Below are 24,117 nucleotides of genomic sequence, written 5' to 3' on the forward strand. Positions count from 1 at the left end.
CACGTGGTAGGTAGCAGTTTGTGATTTTCCTGAGACATAAATTTGAACTGTGATAACTGAAGTCTCACAAGTTAGTTACTTAACTGGTGAGGGAGCCTATAAGACTTCAGTTCATCTGCACCTCCAGGTGGTTCTGTTGATCTGTGCTTATTCTTGCATTCTTACGAAGTGATAATTCTCTTTGTTAAAGATAGCTGTTGAGTGATAAATAGAACTTTAGTAAAAAGTTGAAAAGCCAATTAATTCTGATATGAAGCTATATACAGGAATTATTTAAAGTTCAGCTAACTATGATTCAAGTGATAGCCTATACAAATATTTTTTGCAACTGTAATCTTCACAAGGATACCCTTTGAAATGCACATCTGAACACATTTTCTTACATATAGGTCTAAAAAATTTTACATCCAGTTTTTTTGGCTTCGTGGATTTTTTTTTACAGTGCCTATTTTATTATTATTATAACCCATGTATTTCCCCCAGTCTATGGAGACTAAAACCTGAGACCAAACAGAGCTAATGCCTAGATTCTTTTTTTTTCTTGGTTGCGGCGGGTGGGTCCCTTGATTGCAGCCAGCAGGCTCCTTAGCTGTTGCATGCTAACTCTTAGTTGCAGCACGCATGTGGGATCTAGTTCCTGACCAGGATCGAACCTGCATCCCCTGCATTGGAAGGCGGATTCTTAACCACTGTGCCACCAGGGAAGTCCTCCTAGATTCTTTATAAAAGTATATTCAAGTATTCCAAAGAAACCTTTCTTTTGATTTTATTGAATTTAATTTTGATTGCTTTATAAAATTTTAAAAATTTTATTACAAGAGAAAATAATTATCTTTCCCCTGTATCAAATGAAAAGAATAATTTCTTGAGAAGGAAAAAAAATTGCCTGACAAAGTGCAATTAATTGTAATTATTTTTTACACAATTATCATTAAGCTTTTTACAAATTTAAACTGTTTAAAAGATTCTTACATACCATCATAAAATCCAAAGATAGTACTCTGTTTTTCTGTGTCATTTCTGAAAAACATTCCTAACATCTTAATGGAGACATCCCTCAAAAAGTGAACCTCAGTGCCTATTATCGTCTAATATAAACATTTTTTTCATTGCTCTACCTTTCTTACAACAGATCGTTTCAGATAAATGACTTTATATAAATACATGAAGATTTAAATTTTATCTAAAACTAATTAGTTGTATGTCTTTCAGGTAATAAGACTGATAAAAATCTCACCTGAGAAGCCTATAACATTGGCTGTTGGCGATGGTGCTAATGATGTAAGCATGATACAAGAAGCACATGTTGGCATAGGTGACTGATTTTTTCTTGAACTTTTCAAAAGTTGGTTTAATCAATTGGTGATTTTGAATTTTCCTTTTGTAGACTAAAGCACAATATCAAACATATGAATGAACACTAAATGCAGCAGGGTAATATATCACAGTGTATTTCCATCAGAAAGCTATTATAACTAAGCCCAATATTTAGGATATTTTACTTCCAAATTTTCAAGGAAATAAATACCACATTAGTGAATTTTATCTTTGCCAATTCTCCTTCCCAATAAAGTAACTTTACTTTTACTTGCCATTTTGTACCTTTTAAAGTACTTTTACACATTATTTTATCATTTTAACACTCTAAATTTGTGATTTACATAGTTACCCTCATGGTTTTAAATTCTCATTTTAGAATGTTATTATTATTTACTTTATTCATCAAAGATTCTGCAACTTATTTTAAAGATAATTTTAGAGACAGGAAATTACACGAAACTATAATATAATTGTAAAATTTCAAATACTTTCTAATTTAATAACCTTCATTCTTATTTCTTTTCTATTTTTGCCTAAAATTTTTATTAGATTCAGAATACTAAAATCACTTTATTATGTTTAAATTATCAGTCATTTCCTATTTAAACCATATTCTGACCTAACTTCCTCGATAATTTTATTGAGGAAGGAAAAGAGAAGAGTATGGGTTTTTTGTTGAAGGATAAAATTTTAGAGTTAGAAAAGAGGATACTCCTCGCTCTGGAATTGCCTATGTGATGAGTAGTTATTGGGTCTAATATTTCCAGTGTATCTCTCAAATCAACTCCTTCCTCTTTGGGATTATTAACTCTTCATTTTGAAAATTTCATTTTCTTTCTAGTGTGTATACTGTTGTTCCCCAGAAATCTTCATAGTAATTTGATGATAACTTCCTATACCATATGTTAGAGCATAAAAACTACAGTATTTATAACAGTTTGATTCTAATATGGTAACAGCCAGACCAGTGAACAGAATCAGTTCAAACATCTGGAAATTTAGTATATAACAAAGGAGATGTTTCAGATAAGTAGGGAAGCAAATTATTTGATTAAAATATGCTGATATAACTAGTTAATTATTTGGAAAAAAAAAGTGGGTTCCTTTCCATTGCTTATAGCAAAACAAATTCCAGGTGGATTAAGGATTTAAATAATTTTTGAAGGCCATAAAAAATAATAGGAAACTTTAATGAATAATCCTGTTATTTGAGGTGTGGAAGGATCTTTTAGGTACAAAACCAAACAAAACAACTAAAAAGGAAAAAGATCAATATGTGTGGCAGAAGTAAATACTTCCCATAAACAAATTTTAAAGACAAACTGGTAAGGAATATTTGCAAAATAGATGACAGTCTTAATCTTCCTAATATGTGAGGTCTTAACAAATTGAGAATAAGGAAAACATTCTAGTAGAAATATGTTGAAAGGTGTGAGCCATCAGTTGTCACAAAAGGAGAAATCTAAACAGAATACTAAATGCACGAAAAAAATGTTGTCTCTCTAATAATTAAAAGAATATAAATTAAAATTGCTTATCAGATTGGCAAAAATTACAAAGATTGATAAAACCTGGAATTGACAAAGGTATAGATTAACAGATGCCCTTATACGATGTTAGTGGGAATGTAAATTGGTACACCTGCATTATTATGTATAACAATTTTAAATGTGTGCCTATTGACCTAGCAATTTTGCATCCAGGAATTTCTTTTAAGAAAATAAATGAATATGTTAACAAACACATATGTTATAAACAATGTCCATAATGTAGTAAGTGACAAAAGCTGATTACAAAACAAATAATCCCATCTTTATGCACTCGTTTTTATATATGTTAAATACACATACATGAAATACACATAAGGAAAAATTCTAAAAGTATATAGACCAAAAATAGTGGTTTTCTCTAGGAGTTGTGAATATAGGTGATTGTCTTTACCTATACATTTTGGAACACTTTTATGACAAAAGTAAAAAATTTTAATTTTGAAAAATAATTTTTTCAAAGCTGCTTCCATATTGAATAAACAAATTTGGCAATAACTTTTGAAACCTAAAGAATTATAGTAACCTAAAAAAAAGTTCTCATATTTATCAGATAAAATTATGTACTGATTTCAAGTAATAGTGTACATTTTCCTTTTAAAAAGCACACTGTGTTTGACTTACGCATGAAAGTTTTAAGACCATTAAACATGATCATATTTGCTTGGTTCAAATTACTCAATTTGCATATTTTTCATGTTAATTGGAAATAGTGAAGTCAAAGCTCTTTTATAGCATTCTCTTCATTAGAATTTTTTTTTAATGTTCTTAGATCCTGAACTTTTAATATTATTTTTATATTAATTTTATTCTGATTCTTTGAAAATTGATATTACATGCCTGGTATAAGTTACAGCTTTGTGTTAATTACATATTTGATTTAAGGGGAGCAACCTTTTGGGAATCTATTGTCTACTATATTTTAGGGTATAGTGATCCTAAGTCCAGGTTCAGCTGCTACAGTTAATTAAGGTATTTGCAGATATATCATAAATATTACACTTATCAGTTATCAATGAACTTACCTTTTTGTCCCCTTATTACAGGAATCATGGGTAAAGAAGGAAGACAAGCTGCAAGGAACAGTGACTATGCAATAGCTAGATTTAAATTTCTCTCCAAATTGCTTTTTGTTCATGGTCATTTTTATTATATTAGAATAGCTACCCTTGTACAGTATTTTTTTTATAAGGTAAGTTTCATGGATATATTTTAGAATCAATTTCTAACAGAGTATTTGAGGTTTCAGTTTAAGGAATGCTATTACCGTACAAATTATTCTTAAAATTTTTTTCTCTGTAAGTAAAACTAACAGTTTATGGAATATCCTTTTATTATTTTATTATAATAAATCTAATGTGTACTCACAGAAAGCAAATCAGTGGTTGCCTGAGGCCAAGGGTGCAGGTGATAGAATTGACTAGAAAGGAATATGAGAGAACTTTGCATGACAGAAAAGTTCAACTTGATTATGGTGGTGGTTACACAGCTGTGTGAATTTGTCAGAATACATCAAAATTCACACTTAATATGTTATTCTATGCAAATTAGAACACAATTAGTTTGATTTCTTTATTGTTATGTTGTCCTGAACCAGTAATAAATTTTAATTTTAACTCCAATATGATGATTTCAAGCAGAGGTTCTTAATCTTTTTTGAGATTACAAATTATAGAGATTTTAGATGCATAAAATAAAATATATAGGATTACAAGGAAACCAATTATGTTGAAACACTGTCCTAATCTCTTGACCCTTATGGGCAAAGATGGGGTTCTGTGGAATCCATATTAAGAGCCTCTGAGTACCAAGACATTTAATACATCAGAATGTCCTATATTGCGTATATTTCTATAATTAATTAATAGCTGCAACCCAGTGAAAGAACACAGGTAGATTGCATAATGCTAACAGATGATGGTGGCAGTTTTTTCCTAGCTTGTTATTATAACTTTTGCTGTGACATAAGGCTATTGAAATGGAAAGATGTTTTGATCATTCCATTTGTTGTATTTTAAATATTTCTGCATTTTAAAGCAATTTTAGCTCTAAAGTTTAAGTAAACTTTTCTTATTGTACTATAAATGAAAAGTATTGAATAATAGTTGGTAGGTTATAAATTCAAAATTACGGTATTGCTTGGCAATGATAGGAGTCAAAGGTGTTTTCTTTCTGACATTTGTAATGCTGCCTAGACTACTTTTAGACATTTTTTAATAAAATGGGAATCCTATTTCCCCATTTTATACGGACAAGTTCTTATGGGCAGATCTACTTACCATATCAACTGATACTATATTTTTGGACTCTTAATAGCCATTTTTAGAAATTGTTTCTCTTTTAGACCTAAATATTTCAATTATTTCCATTTAATCTTGTTTTTCAGAATGTGTGCTTTATCACACCCCAGTTTTTATATCAGTTCTACTGTTTGTTTTCTCAACAGGTAAGTAAATAGAATCTTTTGTTTTATCCTTTTAAAGTAAAGTGTGTGTGTTCAGTTTTTGGTAGATACTTGGAGGGACTTCTTTCATTTCTCCTAGTCCTACAGATAACTAGACAAAACTTTTCTAATAGTGTATTTAATTAGCATAACATCCATAATATTTCTTTATTCTGATTTTCAGTTTGAAGCAAGTGTTAATACCAAAATATATTTTAACTCTGGATGCTTTTTAAAAAACTAGGTATTAACTCTTAATAGCTTATGAGAGAATTTTGTGAACTTTTTTCAACTTACGTGTAGTGTTTCTGCAAAATCCATATCAAGCCAGGCCAGATAATTATTGGAAGTTTACCTCATTATTTATTTTTTGAGTCATAGAATTTTTTTAGATTTGGAAGAAACATTAGTGATTGAGTCCAGGGATGACATACAGATTTCATCTCAGAAGGTAAATAATTAATAGAGGTTCCAGGAGTGCTGTATTGAAAAGGGTTCTGAAGCTATAGACTCAGAGGGGAAACTCTGTAATAGGTTAGCAGTAGCTATAATAAGCACATGGTGGGTCTTCTGTTGTATACATGTCACATAGAAAAGGAAATTGAAATCCGTAGAGATTAAGTAACTTGCCCAAGATCCCATAGCTAAACCATACTTGGACCTACCGCTTCTGACTGACTACCTGAGCACCCTTTTCACATACCACACTCCACATCTCTAATTGATCAAGACATTTATTCTAGTTTATTGAAATGACAAGTGTATTATTCTTAGGTTTTTTTAATGAGTTGTTTGTACCCTTAATCACTGTTTTCTCCTCTGTTTACAACCTATAACTCTAAATTTCAGATACCTGCTTGGACATTGATTGCCAGTAACAATGTTTGCTTACTTGGATGAAATAAAGAATGCTGTAAGAGCATGTGACAAGGAGACTTAACCTATTTTGATTAGGTTTTGGGGGAGTTTATAGTATAATTCGAGAGACAGTATCAATATTAAGAAAAGCAATATTCAAAGAATAGGCAAAGTGCTAAGCAATTAGTACCAACTAATTACCAACAGTAGCACATATGACTTTAGAAGAAGCAGCTATCATCAGGAATTTGAGCCAGTGTTTTTAAGTTTCATGGATCATGGATTAAAGGAAGTGTAGGACTTAGATGGGAAGACAAAGCCATGAAAGCAAAACTATATGTGTAGCATATCAAGGGAATAATAACAAGCCCAGGATACATGTAGGAGAATTGTCTAAAATTACATCACAGCGACCAAATTTGAGTATCTTGAAATATAGATCCAATTCACTATAATAGCAGAATCACTTGACATAACAAAATGTTCCAGATTCCACAAAGATTATAAATCTAGGAACATTATGTCTATATAAGAAACAAGTTGGAATTAATAAAATGAATTTTGTGTAAATTAGAAAATATGTAATGTAATTTTTATATTTATTTTTAATATGCTTCTTTGTAATTACATGCATAAGTATAATAGTAATACATAGCTTAGGGTCTCAAAATTCCTACAAATTTCTCTTTCTAGACATTGTATGACAGCGTGTACCTGACTTTATACAATATTTGTTTTACATCCCTGCCTATTCTGATATATAGTCTGTTGGAACAGCATATAGACCCTCATGTGTTACAGAACAAGCCCGCTCTCTATCGGTAAGTGTTTTCCAGTATTAAATGTCCATACACTTCTTACTGCAAATAGTACATTACATAGTTATCAATTTTTGAAAGTATCTTAAAAATAAGCAGATATATCAAGCACTGTCTTGGTGCTTAATGCTTTACTGAGGAAGTACTTCAGTTGTCATATGGTTTATAATTGTTGAACATTAAAGAGAAGATTTGAATGATTTTTTCCAATGTTTTTAGGAATGAGTAGTTTCATCCTAGGAATGCATTGAGCAGCTGTGTAATTTACACTTACTGCTGTAAACCAGTAATACTCTGTTTCATGGACACAAAAGAAGTTATTCAGTAATTAGTTGTCTCTGGAGTTCCTAAGAAATTAGTTCATGTTCTGGCACTGCCAAATTTATGAGTAGTAATTGATGCAAAATGCAGAGTTGAGGACATTAAATCTTCCCAGCTCCCCTGGGTTATTCCTTTCTCAGAACCAAGTAATCATAGATATGTGGAGTCAGCTCAGGACCAGCTTATGGTTCCCACATTAACTTGACCTCTACACTTACAGAGATATTCAGTTATCCAGAAATGGCAGTAACTTACCTTGATTTCCCAGGTTAACTAGGACTGGTCTTGACCCAAGATTGGCACAGATGGTTCTTCTCATAATAGCTATTGATAGACAGGAACTCATTCAGGAGCCTCAGTGCTGAACCTAACTCAGATGACTCCACTAAAAAGAAACAATCATGGCAAAATGACTGAATGTTTACAACAGAATATAATAAAGAGGAATTCCCTGGTGGTCCAGTGGTTAGGATTCCAGGCTTTCACTGCTCTGGGGCCCAGGTTCGATCCCTGGTTGGAGAACTAAGATCCCACAAGCCATGAGGCGCAGCCAAAAAAAAAAAAAAGAATATAACAAAGAAAAATCAACTTTTCACAATTAAACTGAAGTATTATGCCTATATCATATTTCTTTATTAAATGAGAAAATGTATTTGAATATGTTATGAGAATTATAAGCTGTTACACAGATGTATAGTGGTTTGTAAATTAGGTTCTATTCTTTCTGCTAAGATTTTTAAGCAATTTTAAATTAAAAATCCATCTTGTTTTTTAATTATCAAACTGTAATAATTATTTAGTAGGTATAATAAGTCCTAATACATTTCTTTTTTTCTTCCTTTTTCTTAAATTTGCAGAGACATTAGTAAAAACCGTCAACTAAGCATGAAAACATTTCTTTATTGGACCATCTTGGGTTTCAGTCATGCCTTTATTTTCTTTTTTGGATCCTATTTTCTGATAGGGAAAGATACATCTCTGCTTGGAAATGGCCAGGTAAAATACATAGTTTTTTAAAGAACATTTTTAATAATTTAGTTTGGCTTTTGATAACTTTCTGTCATACAAAATAAAGTAAAATTCCATTTAAGTTATAAAATTGCAGGAATTAAATTAAAATGCAATTATAAAAAGGTTTTTAACTTTTTTTTACTTAATAAAATTTCATACAAATGAGAATTAAAACAGAAGGGCAATGCAGTGTAATTTTAATATGAAACTCAAGTTACCTAAGCAGTTTTGCTGTTCAAAACTTAATTCACACATGAGGATATGTTCATGCCCCTCTGCATGATGTTCACTTCAGGATTGTGTTTTAACAATGGCTACTGTTTATTTCGTACTTAACTATTGTGTTCAATGCTTTCCATGCCCCATTTCCATTAATCCTCACAATACTCCCATTGGAGAGATATTATGATTCAGCTTTTTTAGATGAGAAATAAGGACTTAATGTTTAGGTTTTTCCTTTTAATTGCAGGAATTTTTTTTCTTTTTGGGGGGTCGCGGTGGTATGCTTAGGAAGTGCTACTGTACTTTTCAGTGCACTCCAGCAATTCCAAGGATGTCAAGTTACTGCTTAGAGTGGCCATTTTTCTGAAATGTGAAATTGGAAAGGAGTACCACACAGTATGTTGTTTCTGTGTCCTGATTGGAGTGCTCGTGTTGAGAGACTCTGCAAAACTAGGCCTCTCTTTCTAAGCTTAGCTAGATGGGTCAGAGGAAAATAAATGACAGCTGTGGTACTATGGTGGACTGGAAATGCTTGTCACCTTTAGTTTCTCTTTTCCACTGGCAATACTTAAGTATTCCAAAATATTCAATATATTTGCAGAAACAGAGATACAAGGTTTGCAGTTGGGAGAATATGAAGTTTTATCTGTTCAACAAACATTTATTGAGGACCAACCATTACCATGTACTATACCAGTGTCTGGATTTATGAGAGGAACTAACACACTCAGTTATGGAGCTTAAGAGTCTTGTGAGGGAAACAGAAAATAAACAAGTAAAATAACAAAATATTCAAGTGCAGTGAAGGAAATGGGTTTCAATTTTAGAGAGGCTTTAACCATGCAGATCCCTTTAGGATGTAGAAATGGAACGTATTATTGCCACTCTACTTTTGAGGATGTATTTAGCCTGGTTTGGACAAATATATGAATCTAGTTTGTGTAACATGAAGGTTACAGCACTTCCCCCAAGTAATAACTACCTTTTATTGAATTTTTTTCTCTCTGCCAGGTATATTCCATGTATTAGCTTACTAAATTGTAATAACCCTGTATGAGGAAAATATTTTTTCATATTAGAAAATTAACCGCAGGTTAAGAAACTTGCCTCAGGTCACATAGTGAATAAATTACAAGAGTATAATTCAAACTCAGATCTGTGTAACTTCAAAACCTATGTGCTTAGCCAAGATCCTAAATTCCTTTGAGAAACAAGTATTAGCCTGGTACCCTTCTGTGCAGTATTGCCACTTGTGCAAAGACCATCAAACATATAGATATATGAGTGAGCATGCCCATTTCCACCTGAAATACTGGGCTAAAACTGGACAGAGTGAAGAGGGGAAAAGAGTTAAGAAAGAAGGAAGATGTCATTGGATGAAAAGGAAGTTAAAAGAGATCTCTCTTGTTGCTAGTTACTACTTTTTTTCTGATTTTAAAAGTAACATGTGGGGGCTTCCCTGGTGGCTCAGTGGTTGAGAGTCCGCCTGCCGATGCAGGGGACATGGGTTCGTGCCCCGGTCCAGGAAGATCCCACATGCTGTGGAGCGGCTAGGCCTGTGAGCCATGGCTGCTGAGCCTGCGCGTCTGGAGCCTGTGCTCCGCAACGGGAGAGGCCACGACAGTGAGAGGTTCAAGTAACATGCCCATTATGGTAAATTTGAAATACTCTATAGGAAAAATATACAAAGAAAATAAACCGCCTGTTCTTCTTCTACCCAGGTGTAATTATTTCTGTCATTTTTACATATTTTCTTCCATTTTTTAAAATTTTTTACTATTTTTCATTAACGTCATAACTTATCCCCTTATTTCTCAATGATAGGCTTATTATAATTATCCCCTTACTACAGTCTAAGTGATTTTTCATGTTATTAAAAATGCTTCAAAAATATTTTTTCACAGCTACATAATATTCATTACATGGCATAACTTATTTAAGAATACTTATAATTTAGGTTTGTTTCTAGTTTTTAGTGACTTTTAAAATTAAATCTTTAGAGACTTCCCTGGTGGTCCAGTGGCTGAGACTCCGTGCTCCCAATGCATGGGGCCCGGGTTCAATCCCTGGTCAGGGAACTAGATCTCACGTGCCACAACTAAGAGGTCACATGCCACAACTCAAGATCCCGCACGCAGCAGCAAAGATCCTGCATGCCACAACTAAAACCCAGCACAGCCAAACAAACAAATAAATAAATAATTTTTTTAAATTAAATCTTGAGCATGCTTTATACAAAAGAAAAGAATCTTAATGAAGTGTAAATTGTTGTTGGCCCTTTAGTACAAAAGTTTTTCTTCTTTTTACCACCTGTTATTGTTTTTTTTAACTCAAATTGTACATCATTAACTTCCCCTTTTAGCCTACCGGTTCTACCACTCATATATACCACTAGAAATTAATCTACCACTCCCTGTAGAAACAGTGGAAAAGAAGCATACATTGCAATTGGTCAAATTGGATTTACATCCTGGCACCTGAAGTTCCTATTTGAGTGATTTGGGAATAGTTCTTTAACTTCTGTAAGGCTCAGTTTCCTCGCTGCAAAATTAGGAACATGATTACTACCTTATAGGTTTGCTGTGAGGAATAAACAACATATTACATGTAGGGCATTAGGCATAGTGGCTAGCATATAGAAGTACTCAATAAATCTTAGCAGTATTACTTGTTATTATTACTATCAAATCATTATATTGAAGACCCTGTCCTACCCAGTCCCCCTCTAATCTACTTCTCCCAGAAACTCTCCTCTTTAATGGTGTAAGTTAAACTGTCCTTGCTGGCTCTCTCAGAACATGCAGTGCTCATTTCTAGTTCCAAGCCATTACTATGTTTTCTCTCTAGAATGCTCTTGCCTCTTTTTCCCAAAGTCAGTCTTATGACTGTCTGTTCTTCAAGATTGAGCCCACAGGTCCCTGTCCTTTCACTGTAGCTCCCTCTTACGCCTCCCTATACTGAAAGTCTTTTTCGACATGGGTTGAATGCTCTGTTTTCCAGTAATTATTCTTGTATGCCCAAGAAATCTGCAAACAATGGAGGACCTAGAGTAGAAAATATTAGGGGGAAGTACTGGGAAGAGAAGTGGCTAGAGGTGAAGATGAAGTCAGTGCAAACAAATGATCCTGAGAAAGGAGGAGGAGAAGGAGTTGCAGTAGTTTGGGATCCACGCAGGGCAAGACTTCAGGGGAAGTTAAGATTCTACCCCCATCTTTTGTGATGGGCCTAGCAGTATCATGAATATTCTAGGTATTAATTAATTTTCAACAATTTTTTTTTTTTGGCCATGCCATGTGGCTTGCAGGATCTCAGTTCCCTGACCAGGGATTGAACCTGGGCCACAGCAGTGAAAGTGCCGAATCCTAACTACTAGACCACCAGGGAACTCCCTCAACAAATATTTTTGAAGTATCCATTCATTCATTCTTAACTTCTCTTTTACTTAGGAAAGAACTATTTATTCTTCATATATTCCCCTCAGATCTTTTTAATAGGTCTTTTCTCTTAGCAAAATATAAGAATCCTGATAAGTTTTCTCTGAGATTTGGAAAGACTAGAAGAATGTATATGACATGTCTGAGTACCTGTTTGTGTGTGTGTGTCTATAAACTGCTTTCCTATGGACAGATCTTTACCTTCCAAGCACCATAAAAAAGATATTCCTTTACTGCCACTCCTTGATTGCCTGCAGAGAACAAAAAATATACTAAGAGGACTGAACTACTGACTTTTTTTTTTTTTTTTTGCGGTATGCGGGCCTCTCACTGTTGTGGCCTCTCTCGTTGTGGAGCACAGGCCCCGGACGCGCAGGCTCAGCGGCCATGGCTCACGGGTCCAGCCGCTCCGCAGCATGTGGGATCCTCCCGGACCAGGGCACGAACCCGTGTCCCCTGCATCAGCAGGCGGACTCTCAACCACTGCGCCACCAGGGAAGCCCCTAACTAATTTTTAATTATTTTTCTTCTAAATATTAGAAGAGTTAAACTCAAATAAAATTTGTCTAGCCTTATGCAGGCTTAAAATACTCAAAGTATTTGGAATATAAGTATTAGTTAAAAACTGGGGCTTGTCTTCCAATACCTCAGTATCATCTTTTCACAAACATTTGTCAAAAAGTCAGATTTGAAATTTGGTGAATATTTGTTTGGGTAATTTTTTTTTCTTTTTTTTATAAATTAATTTATTATTTATTTATTTATGGCTGTGTTGGGTCGTTGTTGCTGTGCTTGGGCTTTCTCTAGTTGTGGTGAGCGGGGGTACTCTTCGTTGCGATGTGCGGGCTTCTCATTGCAGTGGCTTCTCGTTGTGGAGCACAGGCTCCAGGTGCGCAGGCTTCAGTAGTTGTGGCACACAGGCTCAGTAGTTGTGGCTCGCAGGCTCTAGAGCACAGGCTCAGTAATTGTGGCACATGGGCTTAGTTACTCCGCAGCATGTGGGATCTTCCCGGACCAGGGCTCGAACCCATATCCCCTGCATTGGCAGGCGGATTCTTAACCACTGCGCCACCAGGGAAGTCCCTTAATTTTTTTTTTTTCCAGAGCTGAAAATGAGCTTAGCATAAAACTTCATATTATTTCTGTAATCCAACAAGATCAACTTTGTTTGAGTTGGTGTTTTTTAACAGGCTTTGTAGAAGAGAACAGAACAATCATTTCTTTTTTATTAATTGAATTTTGACAAAGGTAAAATTGTTATAATGTATTTTGTTAGAGATCTTAATTTAACTTTTAAAAAATGTTAACTCCTCCAAGAATAATAGAAAAAACTGACTTCCATGATACTGGTTTTTAAAAAACAGCTTAATTGAGGTATAGTTGGTATACAGTAAGCTGCATATATTTAAAATTTTATAATTTGATACTTTTTTACCATCTTAACATTTTTTTTTTTTTTTTTTTTTTTTTTGTGATACGCCGGCCTCTCACTGTTGTGGTCTCTCCCGTTGTGGAGCACAGGCTCCGGATGCGCAGGCCCAGCAGCCGTGGCTCACGGGCCCAGCCGCTCTGCGGCATGTGGGATCTTCCCGGACCGGGGCATGAACCCCGTGTACCCTGCATCGGCAGGTGGAGTCTCAACCACTGCGCCACCAGGGAAGCCCATCTTAACATTTTTAAGAGTACAGTTCAGTAGTGTTAAGTAAATTCACATTGTTATGCAACAGATCTCCAGAACTTTTTCATCTTGCAAAGCTGAAACTCTGTGCCTATTAAAGAACTACCCATTTCCCTTCTTACCAGCTCCTGGAATTTACTGTTCTTTCTGCTTCTATGAATTTGACCACCTATGAAATCATTTTTTTTTAGAAGCTAAATAATTGGGAAGTGAACACCAATGAAGAATGTTTATTAAGGTTACTATAAATTACAGAGGTACTAAAAGCAAATGACTATGTTTTTTAAAAAAGAAAAATTTATCTCCTTTGTTTATCTCTACAGAGTAAGTGTTCTCATATTGGGACACTGCTTGTTCTAACAGTGTTGCTGTTGTCCAGGATACTTTTGGAAATAGCTTATGTTGTCTTTCTGTGATCTCACGAAGAAACTTTTCTCAGGGAAGAATATTTATAAAGTCATAGACAAGGGAAGATGTTACTTAAGATTACAGATAAGGAAAGTATGAGAGGAACAATTTAGATTACAGGAGTTCACCTCCAGTTAAAGCAAACTTCCATAGAATGCAATGGCAAAGGCATCGTGGCTTGGGTAAGTGTATATTAGAAGAATTAAAAAAAATTTATAGTGAAGGAAACAGAACAGAGGGAATTTTAGTCATGTGGTAAGAGTGGAAAACTAAGATGATGTAGGGAGAAAAATATTTGGAGAACAGTTTCAGAGGTAGCTGAGTTCCCATCCCAACATTCCATGACATTCTGCTTGTCTAGTGGTTTCAACCGAAGACTTCAGAAGAAAAAGAGAATAAAGAAAAAATCCTGTGTTAACTCAGGAACTTAAACACTAATACCTATTCCACTCATTCTCAGTGGTCTGATATGAAAATTACAATCTAGATAACTACTGTTTAAAATGAGATCCCACCCAAATAAGGGTTTTTAAAATTTGTTTTGGTTTTGTTTTACTGAAGTATACAGAAACTCAAAGAAAAATGTCAACCATTAATTTCTTTTTTTCTCTCTGTATGGAATTATACCCAGTTTGGAAAACTAAAATAATTGAAATTCAAAAAAATATGGGATCAGAGAAAAAGGGAAAAAACTATTAAGAGTATTCTAATTCCAGTTGGACTTCTCCAGTAGGGAAGCTGGAATTATCAGACCCTCGGCACCATTCTAAACTATATATTCACTGTTCCACCACATTAAAAATCAAATGACAAAGGAACGAATAAGGATGAAAAAGTAATTCTTCACCTCTTATTCAAGCCTTCTAGGTCTAGACTGTTTGCCAGACTAGTTGGGGGAAAACAATCAGCAACACAGAATGGAAGAGTTGAAATTTCAGGTTGTAATTTTGAGAGAAAGAGAAAAATAAACTTTTTGTAGTTTTTACTACTATTTTTTTTAATGTTAATGATTTCTCCCCTTAACTTCCTATCTTTAATTAGTTTCTCTTTCACACTATACATGTCATCAGCTGTTGAAACCTAGCCATCAAATGATAAGAGCTCTGTGTTAAGATAGAAATATACTATTTTATATTTGTATTCCACTGAGAATTCAGTATCCTTTACTTTCATTCAAATGATTTAACCACCATAATTACCAATCAGGTCATTCAAGAACACATATGCAATTTAATTCCTGCCAGTAGATACAGATTTCTTTTAATTAAAGCTTGTATGATTAAAATATCTTTGATTATCTAGTTCATTACAGAATTTCCCTGTATGTTCATTTATTCATGAGACAAATATTTAAAGCACTAATAATATTCCAAGCAATTAATAGAAAATTACATCATATACAGAGAACAGAAGAATATACCTTGCTTCTTATGGTATCACCCAACAATTGGTCAGTGTTTAAAACCAATAATAAAGAGATAGTTTGTACTGGAGAACTGAACAACTGATTAACTCTATAGAAGATAATTCTTTTATAGATCAATGTGTAGTTAAGTTAGACCTGTTACAAAATTTGAAGAAGTTATATTTTTTTTACTATTTCTACTTTCTGGCCTCCTCTTCTCCCTTGAATGTTCTCCTGTGGGGCTTTCACCCCCAGCACTCCCATCAAAACCATGTTCTTTATGGTCACCAGCCACCACTTCATTGCTAAATCTATGAGCGTGCCTCAGCCCTTTTGAACTCAACCATTGGGTATAATTTTTGAAGCCTTCCTGCCTGCTGCATTATCTTCTCTCAGCCTCTGTAAGTTACTTTGGCTTCCTTACCAACTGTTTCTTTTCAATCTTCACCTCCTACCCTCAGAATCAGGGCTTCTCAACCTCTGCACCAGTGGCATTTTGAGCCAGATAATTTTTTGCTGTGGAGGTTCACCCTATGAATTGTAGGATGTTTAGCAGCATGCCTACCCACTAGATACCAGTAGCACACAGGCATACACCCCTAACCCCGCCCCCCAGTTATGACAACCAAAAATGTCTTCAGATCCAGCCAGCTGTCCACCGTGAGGCAAAATGCCCCCACCTTGAGAACCGCTGTTCTACGTGGAGCAGTGGCCTAGGACTCAGTGCTGTGCCATCTTTTCTTTATCTGTACACAGGGTGAATTCATCCTTCTCATGGTTGAAACATTGCTTATATGCTGAACTCCCAATTTTACATCTCTGCCAGTTGCTTATTAGATTCAAATAACTAACTACGTTCTCTACCTGTAAGTCTTATAAGAATCCCAAAGTTAATATTGCTAAACAGAATTTTTTTATGTCTTCTGTAAACCCATTTCCCTTCCAGTTCTTCTTATATTTATTAATAAATGGAGCTACCTTTTACCCATCTGCTCAGGCAGAAATCTAGGAACCATCCTTCATTTCACTTCTTCTCTCACAACCCATATGAAATCGCATTGGTTCTGATGTCACACATATCCCGGATGTTTCTACTTCTCTCCTCCTCCACACCAATCAGATCATCACCATCTCTTCGGAGACCATAGTAACTGCCTTCTTCCTCCTCCTGCTTCTGTTCTTCCCCTTCCTACTATCTATTCTCCACACAGTAGCCCAAGTGATCTTTTAAAAATGAAAAGATCTTGGACTACCTCTTGGACTGTATTTCCTTCCACCTTCCCTTTTATTCACTCTACTCCAGCCACAGTGGTTTTCTTGCTCTTTCAGACCAGTTAGTTCCTGCCTTAGGACTTCTGCACTTGCTCTTTCTCTGCCTGGATGCTCTTCTCTCACGTGGTCATTTGACTATCTCCCTTATTCATTCAGGTCTCCTGAATGTCACTGGCTTGAGTAGGCCTTTCTAGCCCACTCCAGTAAAATCCCATCTCCCTCACCTTCCATCACTTCCTGACCCCTTACTCTACATTTATTTTCTTTTATTTATTTGTTTGTTTATTTATTTTTGGCTGCATCGGGTCTTCGTTGCTGCGCACGGGCTTTCTCTAGATGCAGCGAGCGGGGGCTACTCTTTGTTACAGTGTGCGGGCTTCTCTGTGGTGGCTTCTCTTGTTGCAGAGCACGGGCTCTTTACCTCAAAGTATATATATTTAGGTTTATTTATTTTTTGCCTCCTCCACTATGTGTAAGCTCCTTGAGGTCAGGAGCTTACACATAGTGTAAGAGGTCTGTCTATTCTGAGCAGGGGCAGATCCAGGTTTAGTAGAGTAATCTAAGCCTTACTCGTTTTGGCAGGCCCTCTTTAAGGGAAAGAACTGTAAGTACAAACACAAGTATATGTGGAAGTGATTATGAGTGACATAAATAGGTCCCACTTAACCCAAGCCAGTGTAATAAGCCCAACTCAACTTCTCTTTAGCCAGATCCCCAATATCCCCTCTGCCACTCACTTCATCACCACCTAAACTAATTCAAGGGGAAAACAGAATGGAAAGAGTCTTAACTGACTGATGCAATTGAAATACATAACTTGTGCTAATTTTATCCAAAAAGGAGAGAGAATGTGAATGTGTTTTCTACAGCTCCCTCTAGGGCCTTGAATACTAGAAGGAGCCCTAAATCTTCCTCTGCTTCTAAGGAAGATACCATGTAACTAGCCCCAGTCTGGGCCCAGTAAAACCATATACTGAGGGATAGACATGTGTGGCTGTTACCACTCCCAGACCCAGGTTCCCTGACTACATCAATTACCTATCTCCATATCCCTGAAAGAGGAGCTGGCTCTCTTAAGAGCTGAGTTAAGTGAGATCCAATGATTTTTCAGTATTTCCAGGTCATTTCTAGAGATGATAAAAGTAGGAAAAGTCAATATGACTTTTCCATTTTTTTCCTCTTGACAAATAAACTCCCCAAAATACTCTCAAATGAAGGAATATTAATGTTTCATTGTTGATTATAATAACCATTATTTATTTATTTTTTTTTGCCTTTTAAGCTATTTATTTTTTTAACTGAAGTATAGTGAATTCACAGTGTTGTTAGTTTCAAGTGTACAGCATAGTGATTCAGTTATATATATATATAAATATTCTTTTTCAGATTCTCTTCCATTATATGTTATTACAAGATAGTGAGTATAGTCCCCTGTGCTATTAGGTCTTTGTTGTTTACCTATTTTATATTTAGTAGTGTGTATATTTTAATCCCAAACTTCTAATTTATTTTCTCCCACCCCCCACCGCCACCCGCTATCCCCTTTGGTAACCATAAGTTTGTTTTCTATGTCTGTGAATCTATTTCTCTTTTGTAAATAAGTTCATTTGTATCATTTTTAAGATTCCACATTTAAGCAATATCTTATTTTATTTGTCTTTCTCTGACTTCACTTAATATGTTAAACTCTGGGTCCATCCATGTTGCTGTAAATGGCATGATTTCATTCTTTTTTATGGCTGACTCCATTGTGTATATGTACCACATCTTCTTTGTCCATTCACCTGTCAATGGACATTTAGGTTGCTTCCATGTCTTGGCTATTGTAAATAGTGCTGCTGTGAACACTGGGGTCTATGTATCTTTTCAAATTAGAGTTTCCTCCAGATATATGCCCAGGATTGGGATTGCAGGATCATATGGTAACTCTTTCTAGCTTTTTAAGGAACCTCCATACTATTCTCCTAAATGGCTGCACTAATTTACATTCCCAACAACAGTGTAAGAGGGTTCCTTTTTTGCCACACCCTCTCCAGCATTTACTATTTGTAGACTTTTTAATAATGGCCATTCTGACCAGTGTGAGGGGATACCTCATTGTAGTTTCGATTTGCATTTCTCCTATAATTAGTTATATTGAGCATCTTTTCGTATGCCTGTTGGCCATCTGTATGTTTTCTTTAGAGAAATGTCTTTTTATGTCTTCTGCCCATTTTTTGATTGGGTCGTTTGTTTTTTTTGATAATTAAGCTGCATGAACTGTATACTTGGAAATTAATACCATATCAGTAGCATCATTTGCAAATATTTTCTCCCAGTCCATAAGTTGTCTTGTCATTTTGTGGATAGTTTCCTTTGCTGTGCAAAAGCTTTTAAGCTTAGTTAGGTCCCATATGTTTATTTTTGATTTTATTTCCATTGCTCTAGGAGACAGATCCAAAAAAATATTCCTGCATTTTATGTCAAAGAGTGATCTGCCCGTGTTTTCCTCTAGAAGTTTTACATTTAGGTCTTTAATCCATTTTGAGTTTATTTTTGTATATGATGTTAGAGAATGTTCTAATTTTATTCTTTTATGTGTAGCTGTCCAATTTTCCCAGCACCACTTATTGAAGAGACTGTCTTTTCTCCATTGTATATTATTGCCTCCTTTGTCATAGATTAATTGACCATAGGTGCATGGGTTTATTTCTGGACTTTGTATCCTGTTGCATTGATCTATATGTTTGTTTTTGTGTCGGTACCATACTGTTTTGATTGCATTAGCTTTATAGCGTAGTCTGGAGTCAGGGAGTTTGATTCCTCCAGCTCCATTATCCTTTCTCAAGATTGTTTTGGCTATTCAGGGTCTTTTGTGTTTCCATACAAATTTTTAAAAATTTTGTTGAGTATTTTATTTATACCAGCCAATATACTAAGTATTTTTAAATAAATAATAATTTTATAAGCACTGAGGTTCTGGTTTATCTTTAATTACTTAGATGAGTTTTATTGCCATTGGAACCCATATTTTTTTTTCTTTCTTTTTAAACAACCAATCTTTTAAATAATTTTTTAAACCAATGGTAAAGATTATGACTACTTTGTAAACTAAATTAACATAAATTTCTGGTGCTTTTATTTGTGGAAATTAAATCCTGACATTCTTTGGGGATTCTGCATTTTTAATAGGCCTTAGTAAGTTTTGGCTATAAAGCCCAGGGCAAAACTATCTAACTGGCATTAACTGCATTTTTACGTGAAATCCCTTGAATAGGTCCACTGGCCATTATCTTTCCTTTCAGGTGTTGGTTTTGTGTATAAGTTTCTTTTTACCTGCTCTTTCTATAGTGTGTCCAGAAATACAGTGGCAGGTGATCTGCTGTGACATCTGGTTGGAATGATTTCAGAAAATAATTGTGATTGAACAGGGTTTTATTTGATTTTTATTTTGTGATAGGAGTAAAGCAGTCACTAACAGCTGTATCATTATCACTAAAAACTGTGCCACATAATTCCAAACCCATCTTTGAGTTTCCAGTCTGATAATGTTATCCAAAGAATCATTTTACATAATAATAAACATGATAACACTTTATGGTGTTTCTTCTCATTCTCCTTTAACTTTACTAATCTAGTCACAGATTTCAAATGTAACTGGCGTAAATGATGCAAATGATTTTTAGTAAAGAATGTACACTAGTTACTCTTTGCATCACTTCTGATTTAGCATCATTTTAACCCATAATGCAATACTGGTTTATTCATTCTGTTTTAGATGTTTGGAAATTGGACATTTGGTACCTTGGTCTTCACAGTCATGGTTATTACAGTCACAGCAAAGGTATGGTACAGAAATTAGAAGCATGGATACATTTTGTGTCTGCATAATTCTTAGTTAATTTTCCTCATTTCTTTGTTGATAGATTTTCCTTTTTCAGTCATGAATAATTTCATGGATGCCTAGTTTAATAATTCATTTTAATTTTTGTCAAAAGATTCATTATGAATCATTTTTAAAATTCATTATTTTGTAAAGCCTCAGCTGATTTTTATGGTCAGATAAAGGTTAACCCCTCAGTACTCATCTCCGAAATTCTGCTTCTCTCTATGTAATGCAAGACAACACAAGCTGGTTTAGGCCATGGAGTTCTGAACAAAGTACTCATGAAATTTTAATACTGCTTCCTCACAGAAGAAAAATACTATAAACTTGAAATTGTTGAATTTCATACTAAGATCTTTTCATTAATATTTATCTTCTGAGGGACTTTGCCATAGCAACCTTAGTCACTTATAATTAATACATTTTATTCTTGAGTTTTAGCTGAGAAGTTAAAGATTTATTAATTTACATTAAGGATTTTTTTATTTATTTTTTTAGATGGCTTTGGAAACTCATTTTTGGACCTGGATCAATCATCTTGTTACCTGGGGATCTATTTTATTCTATTTTGTATTTTCTTTGTTTTATGGAGGGATTCTCTGGTGAGTGACTATATTTTAGTTATATTGATTCAACTCTAATAAATAGTTATTATGATAGATTTTACTATGAACAAATTCTACTCAGAATAGTTTTGAGACCCTATCCTGATAAGAAATTTAGTTTTTTCAGTTGATCTTACTGATATGGAAGAAAAAAGAAACTAACAAATACTGAATACCTACTATATTCTAGTGTTTTACCTAAGATATTACATTGATTCATCATGATAATCTTGTTACCCCATTTTTTTCTATTTGGAAACTGAGCTCCAAGATCACAATGGTTAAAAGTAGCAAAGCTAGGATTTACTTGAAAATTAATGTTCTTTACACTAATCGTATTACCTTTAAATTATTATTAATGTATATAATTTAAAAAGTCACGTAGAATCATTAAATTTTCATGAATGAGTTAACTTCTCTCTCAAAAGTAATGTGCTGCATATTCATTGGTAAAATCAGATATTCAGCTATTCTGATAGATTAAAAATTAATGCTTTTCCTAAGATTGTTTGGTAAGTGATGGACAGCTGAAATCCCTCAATTGGAGAATGTATATTACATTGCCTACTGTGCCTGTGATCCCTGTATCAGGCAAAATTACAAAAGGCAGGGAAAAAACTTGTATTGGCTAAACATTAACTTTCATTTAGGATTATAAAAAGATACTCTAATGAATATCATTTGTTTGTTTTCAATCCTCTTTATTTCTGCATTTCTTCCGGTATTTCCCCTCATTCTTTTGAAGTGATATATACACAAACCCAAAAAGAGTATCTTGACAATACCTACTACTATGTAGAACTAATATTTGTGAGTACATTTATTTTAAAATCCATGTGTAGAGAAGATCCTCTAAGTAGAGCTTTTCAACCTAAAATTTGGGTAATCAAGCTTGTAGTTGCTTAGTAAAAAATATTTTATTACATACTTTTTCTTGCTTTTTTGGTCTCTTAAGTCTGTATTATTCACTACATAATTCTTTTGAATTATCCTAACACTTAAGGTAGGATAAGTCAATTACTTGCCACTTTCCTAATTATAAAAACCATGGTTGTCATTCAAATGAATTAAATTGGATTTTATTTTTAACAATTAAAATCTACCATGTTTTATTAGTTAGTTGATTAATTAAATTACACTGATTCCACATTTTGAATATTTTCCTGGAGTATTCTTAAAATTGTAACCTTCATGTATAGTGGGTTTACTTAATGTCTTGATTTAAGAATCTGTCTTGTTGGTTTCTTCTTTTATTATAAGCCCACTTTCTTTCTTTGCAGGCCATTTTTGAGCTCCCAGAATATGTACTTTGTATTTATTCAGCTCTTGTCAAGTGGTTCTGCTTGGTTTGCCATAATTCTCATGGTTGTTACATGCCTATTTCTTGATATTGTGAAGAAAGTATTTGACCGACAGTTTCATCCTACAAATATTGAAAAGGCACAGGTAACCACTTTTTATATACAATACCTTTTTAATTAGGAGTCTTGATGAATAGCTGTCATTATAATTTGCTTATATTAGAAAATAGGAAATTATCTATTCCTGTATCAAGTATTTTGCAATATAAATATTGTTACATGTGATATTTTTAAAGTTGTTATTGTTGCTATGAATTTTATGACTCCTGAAAAATTATAATTTTTAAAAATTACCTTGTGTTATTAATAGAACTAGGTTTTAAGTATAAAACTATCAAGTTATGTCCAAATAATAGTATAAATATGTCTTAAATACTATTATCACAGCCTTCTATCAAATATATATAATTGGGATATATATCCATTTCTTCAGAACCATTAGAATTTCAGTAGTGCTTCTTCAGGTCATATTGTTTTCAACAAAAGTATGAAATAAGTTCTTTAACCTAAATAACTTCTACAGAATGGATTTTTATAAAATATATTCTCTCACTAAACACTTACTAATAATATTATACTACAGCAGATATTAATAGTATGTTACATAGTGTTTAAGAATATGGTCTTTAGGGCCTGATAGTTGTGGGTTCAAAACCCACATTCTACCACTGAGTAGCTCTGTAACTTTAAGTCTCCATTTCTTCATGGGTAAAATTATGACAAATGTCTATCTCATTACATTTGTAATAAGGATTAAATGGAATAATGTTCAAACACAGAGTATATCCTCAAGAAATGATAGCTATTTAGTATATTTGACTTTTTTGTGTATTTGACTTGTACATAAGCTAGAAATATTGGTTTGTCTTATTAACCGTATCATGACATTGAACATATGTCCTCAAGAGTACATTCTAATCAACTTTTATGCCCTTGTAAACACAGAGTTTATTAATCATTTAGTTCTGCCTAGGTTGAGGGTTTTGAGGGGGGTTTTGTTTTTTTTTTTTGTTTTTTGCATATTTGCTGTATGCCAAGCAAATTTTGGAAATTTAGTTGTGTGTTCATGCTACAAATAGAATAAGTGCTTCTTAAGTATTTAGTGATTTGAGTTAGGCTTCTTAAACAGTGTATTGGTTTTAATTTCAGTTGATCATATTAACATTTCTTTAGCACTTGTTTGCTTTGGTCACTCAGTCCTAGCCAATATACATTTTAACACCACTGAAGCAGCATAGGCCTCTGAAGCCTGACAAACTTAATTCAGATACTGTTTTAACCACTTATAAAATGTATGTCTTTAATCAAGTCACTTCCCTAAGCCTCAGTTTCTTCCTCTGTAGAATCAGAATAATAACTACCTTACTTGCTGGTTAGAGATCATTAATATAAAGTGCCTAACCCTGGGTCTGTATGTAGTAAGTCCTCAGTAAGAACATAACTATAAGAAAGATGAGGATGTTGCTCTGATACTGATCTTCAGATGGGGCTGAAAAACTTTGCATAATCTGATTACTGTGTCTGCCTATACATATATTTATATCAGTAT

General features: G+C 34.0%; 1 protein-coding gene across 10 annotated transcripts in view; it reads left to right on the plus strand.

Annotated features, from left to right (window-relative positions):
• ATP11B (ATPase phospholipid transporting 11B (putative)) overlaps positions 1-24,117 on the plus strand; it is a 139,408-nt gene that overhangs the window by 77,830 nt on the left and 37,461 nt on the right. For all 10 annotated transcript variants that reach the window (XR_004526324.2, XM_019946081.3, XM_019946080.3 and 7 more), the window contains 8 exons: positions 1,213-1,315; positions 3,914-4,059; positions 5,254-5,313; positions 6,862-6,989; positions 8,165-8,303; positions 20,495-20,560; positions 21,101-21,204; positions 22,488-22,653. Coding sequence is in view for 9 of the 10 variants with exons in the window: in XM_019946081.3 (XP_019801640.1) it covers positions 1,213-1,315; positions 3,914-4,059; positions 5,254-5,313; positions 6,862-6,989; positions 8,165-8,303; positions 20,495-20,560; positions 21,101-21,204; positions 22,488-22,653 (912 nt within the window). In the remaining variant the exon portion in view is untranslated. The remainder of the gene's footprint in view (positions 1-1,212; positions 1,316-3,913; positions 4,060-5,253; positions 5,314-6,861; positions 6,990-8,164; positions 8,304-20,494; positions 20,561-21,100; positions 21,205-22,487; positions 22,654-24,117) is intronic.

The sequence above is a fragment of the Tursiops truncatus genome, chromosome 4 (assembly GCF_011762595.2).
Source record: "Tursiops truncatus isolate mTurTru1 chromosome 4, mTurTru1.mat.Y, whole genome shotgun sequence".
Taxonomy (NCBI): domain Eukaryota; kingdom Metazoa; phylum Chordata; class Mammalia; order Artiodactyla; family Delphinidae; genus Tursiops; species Tursiops truncatus.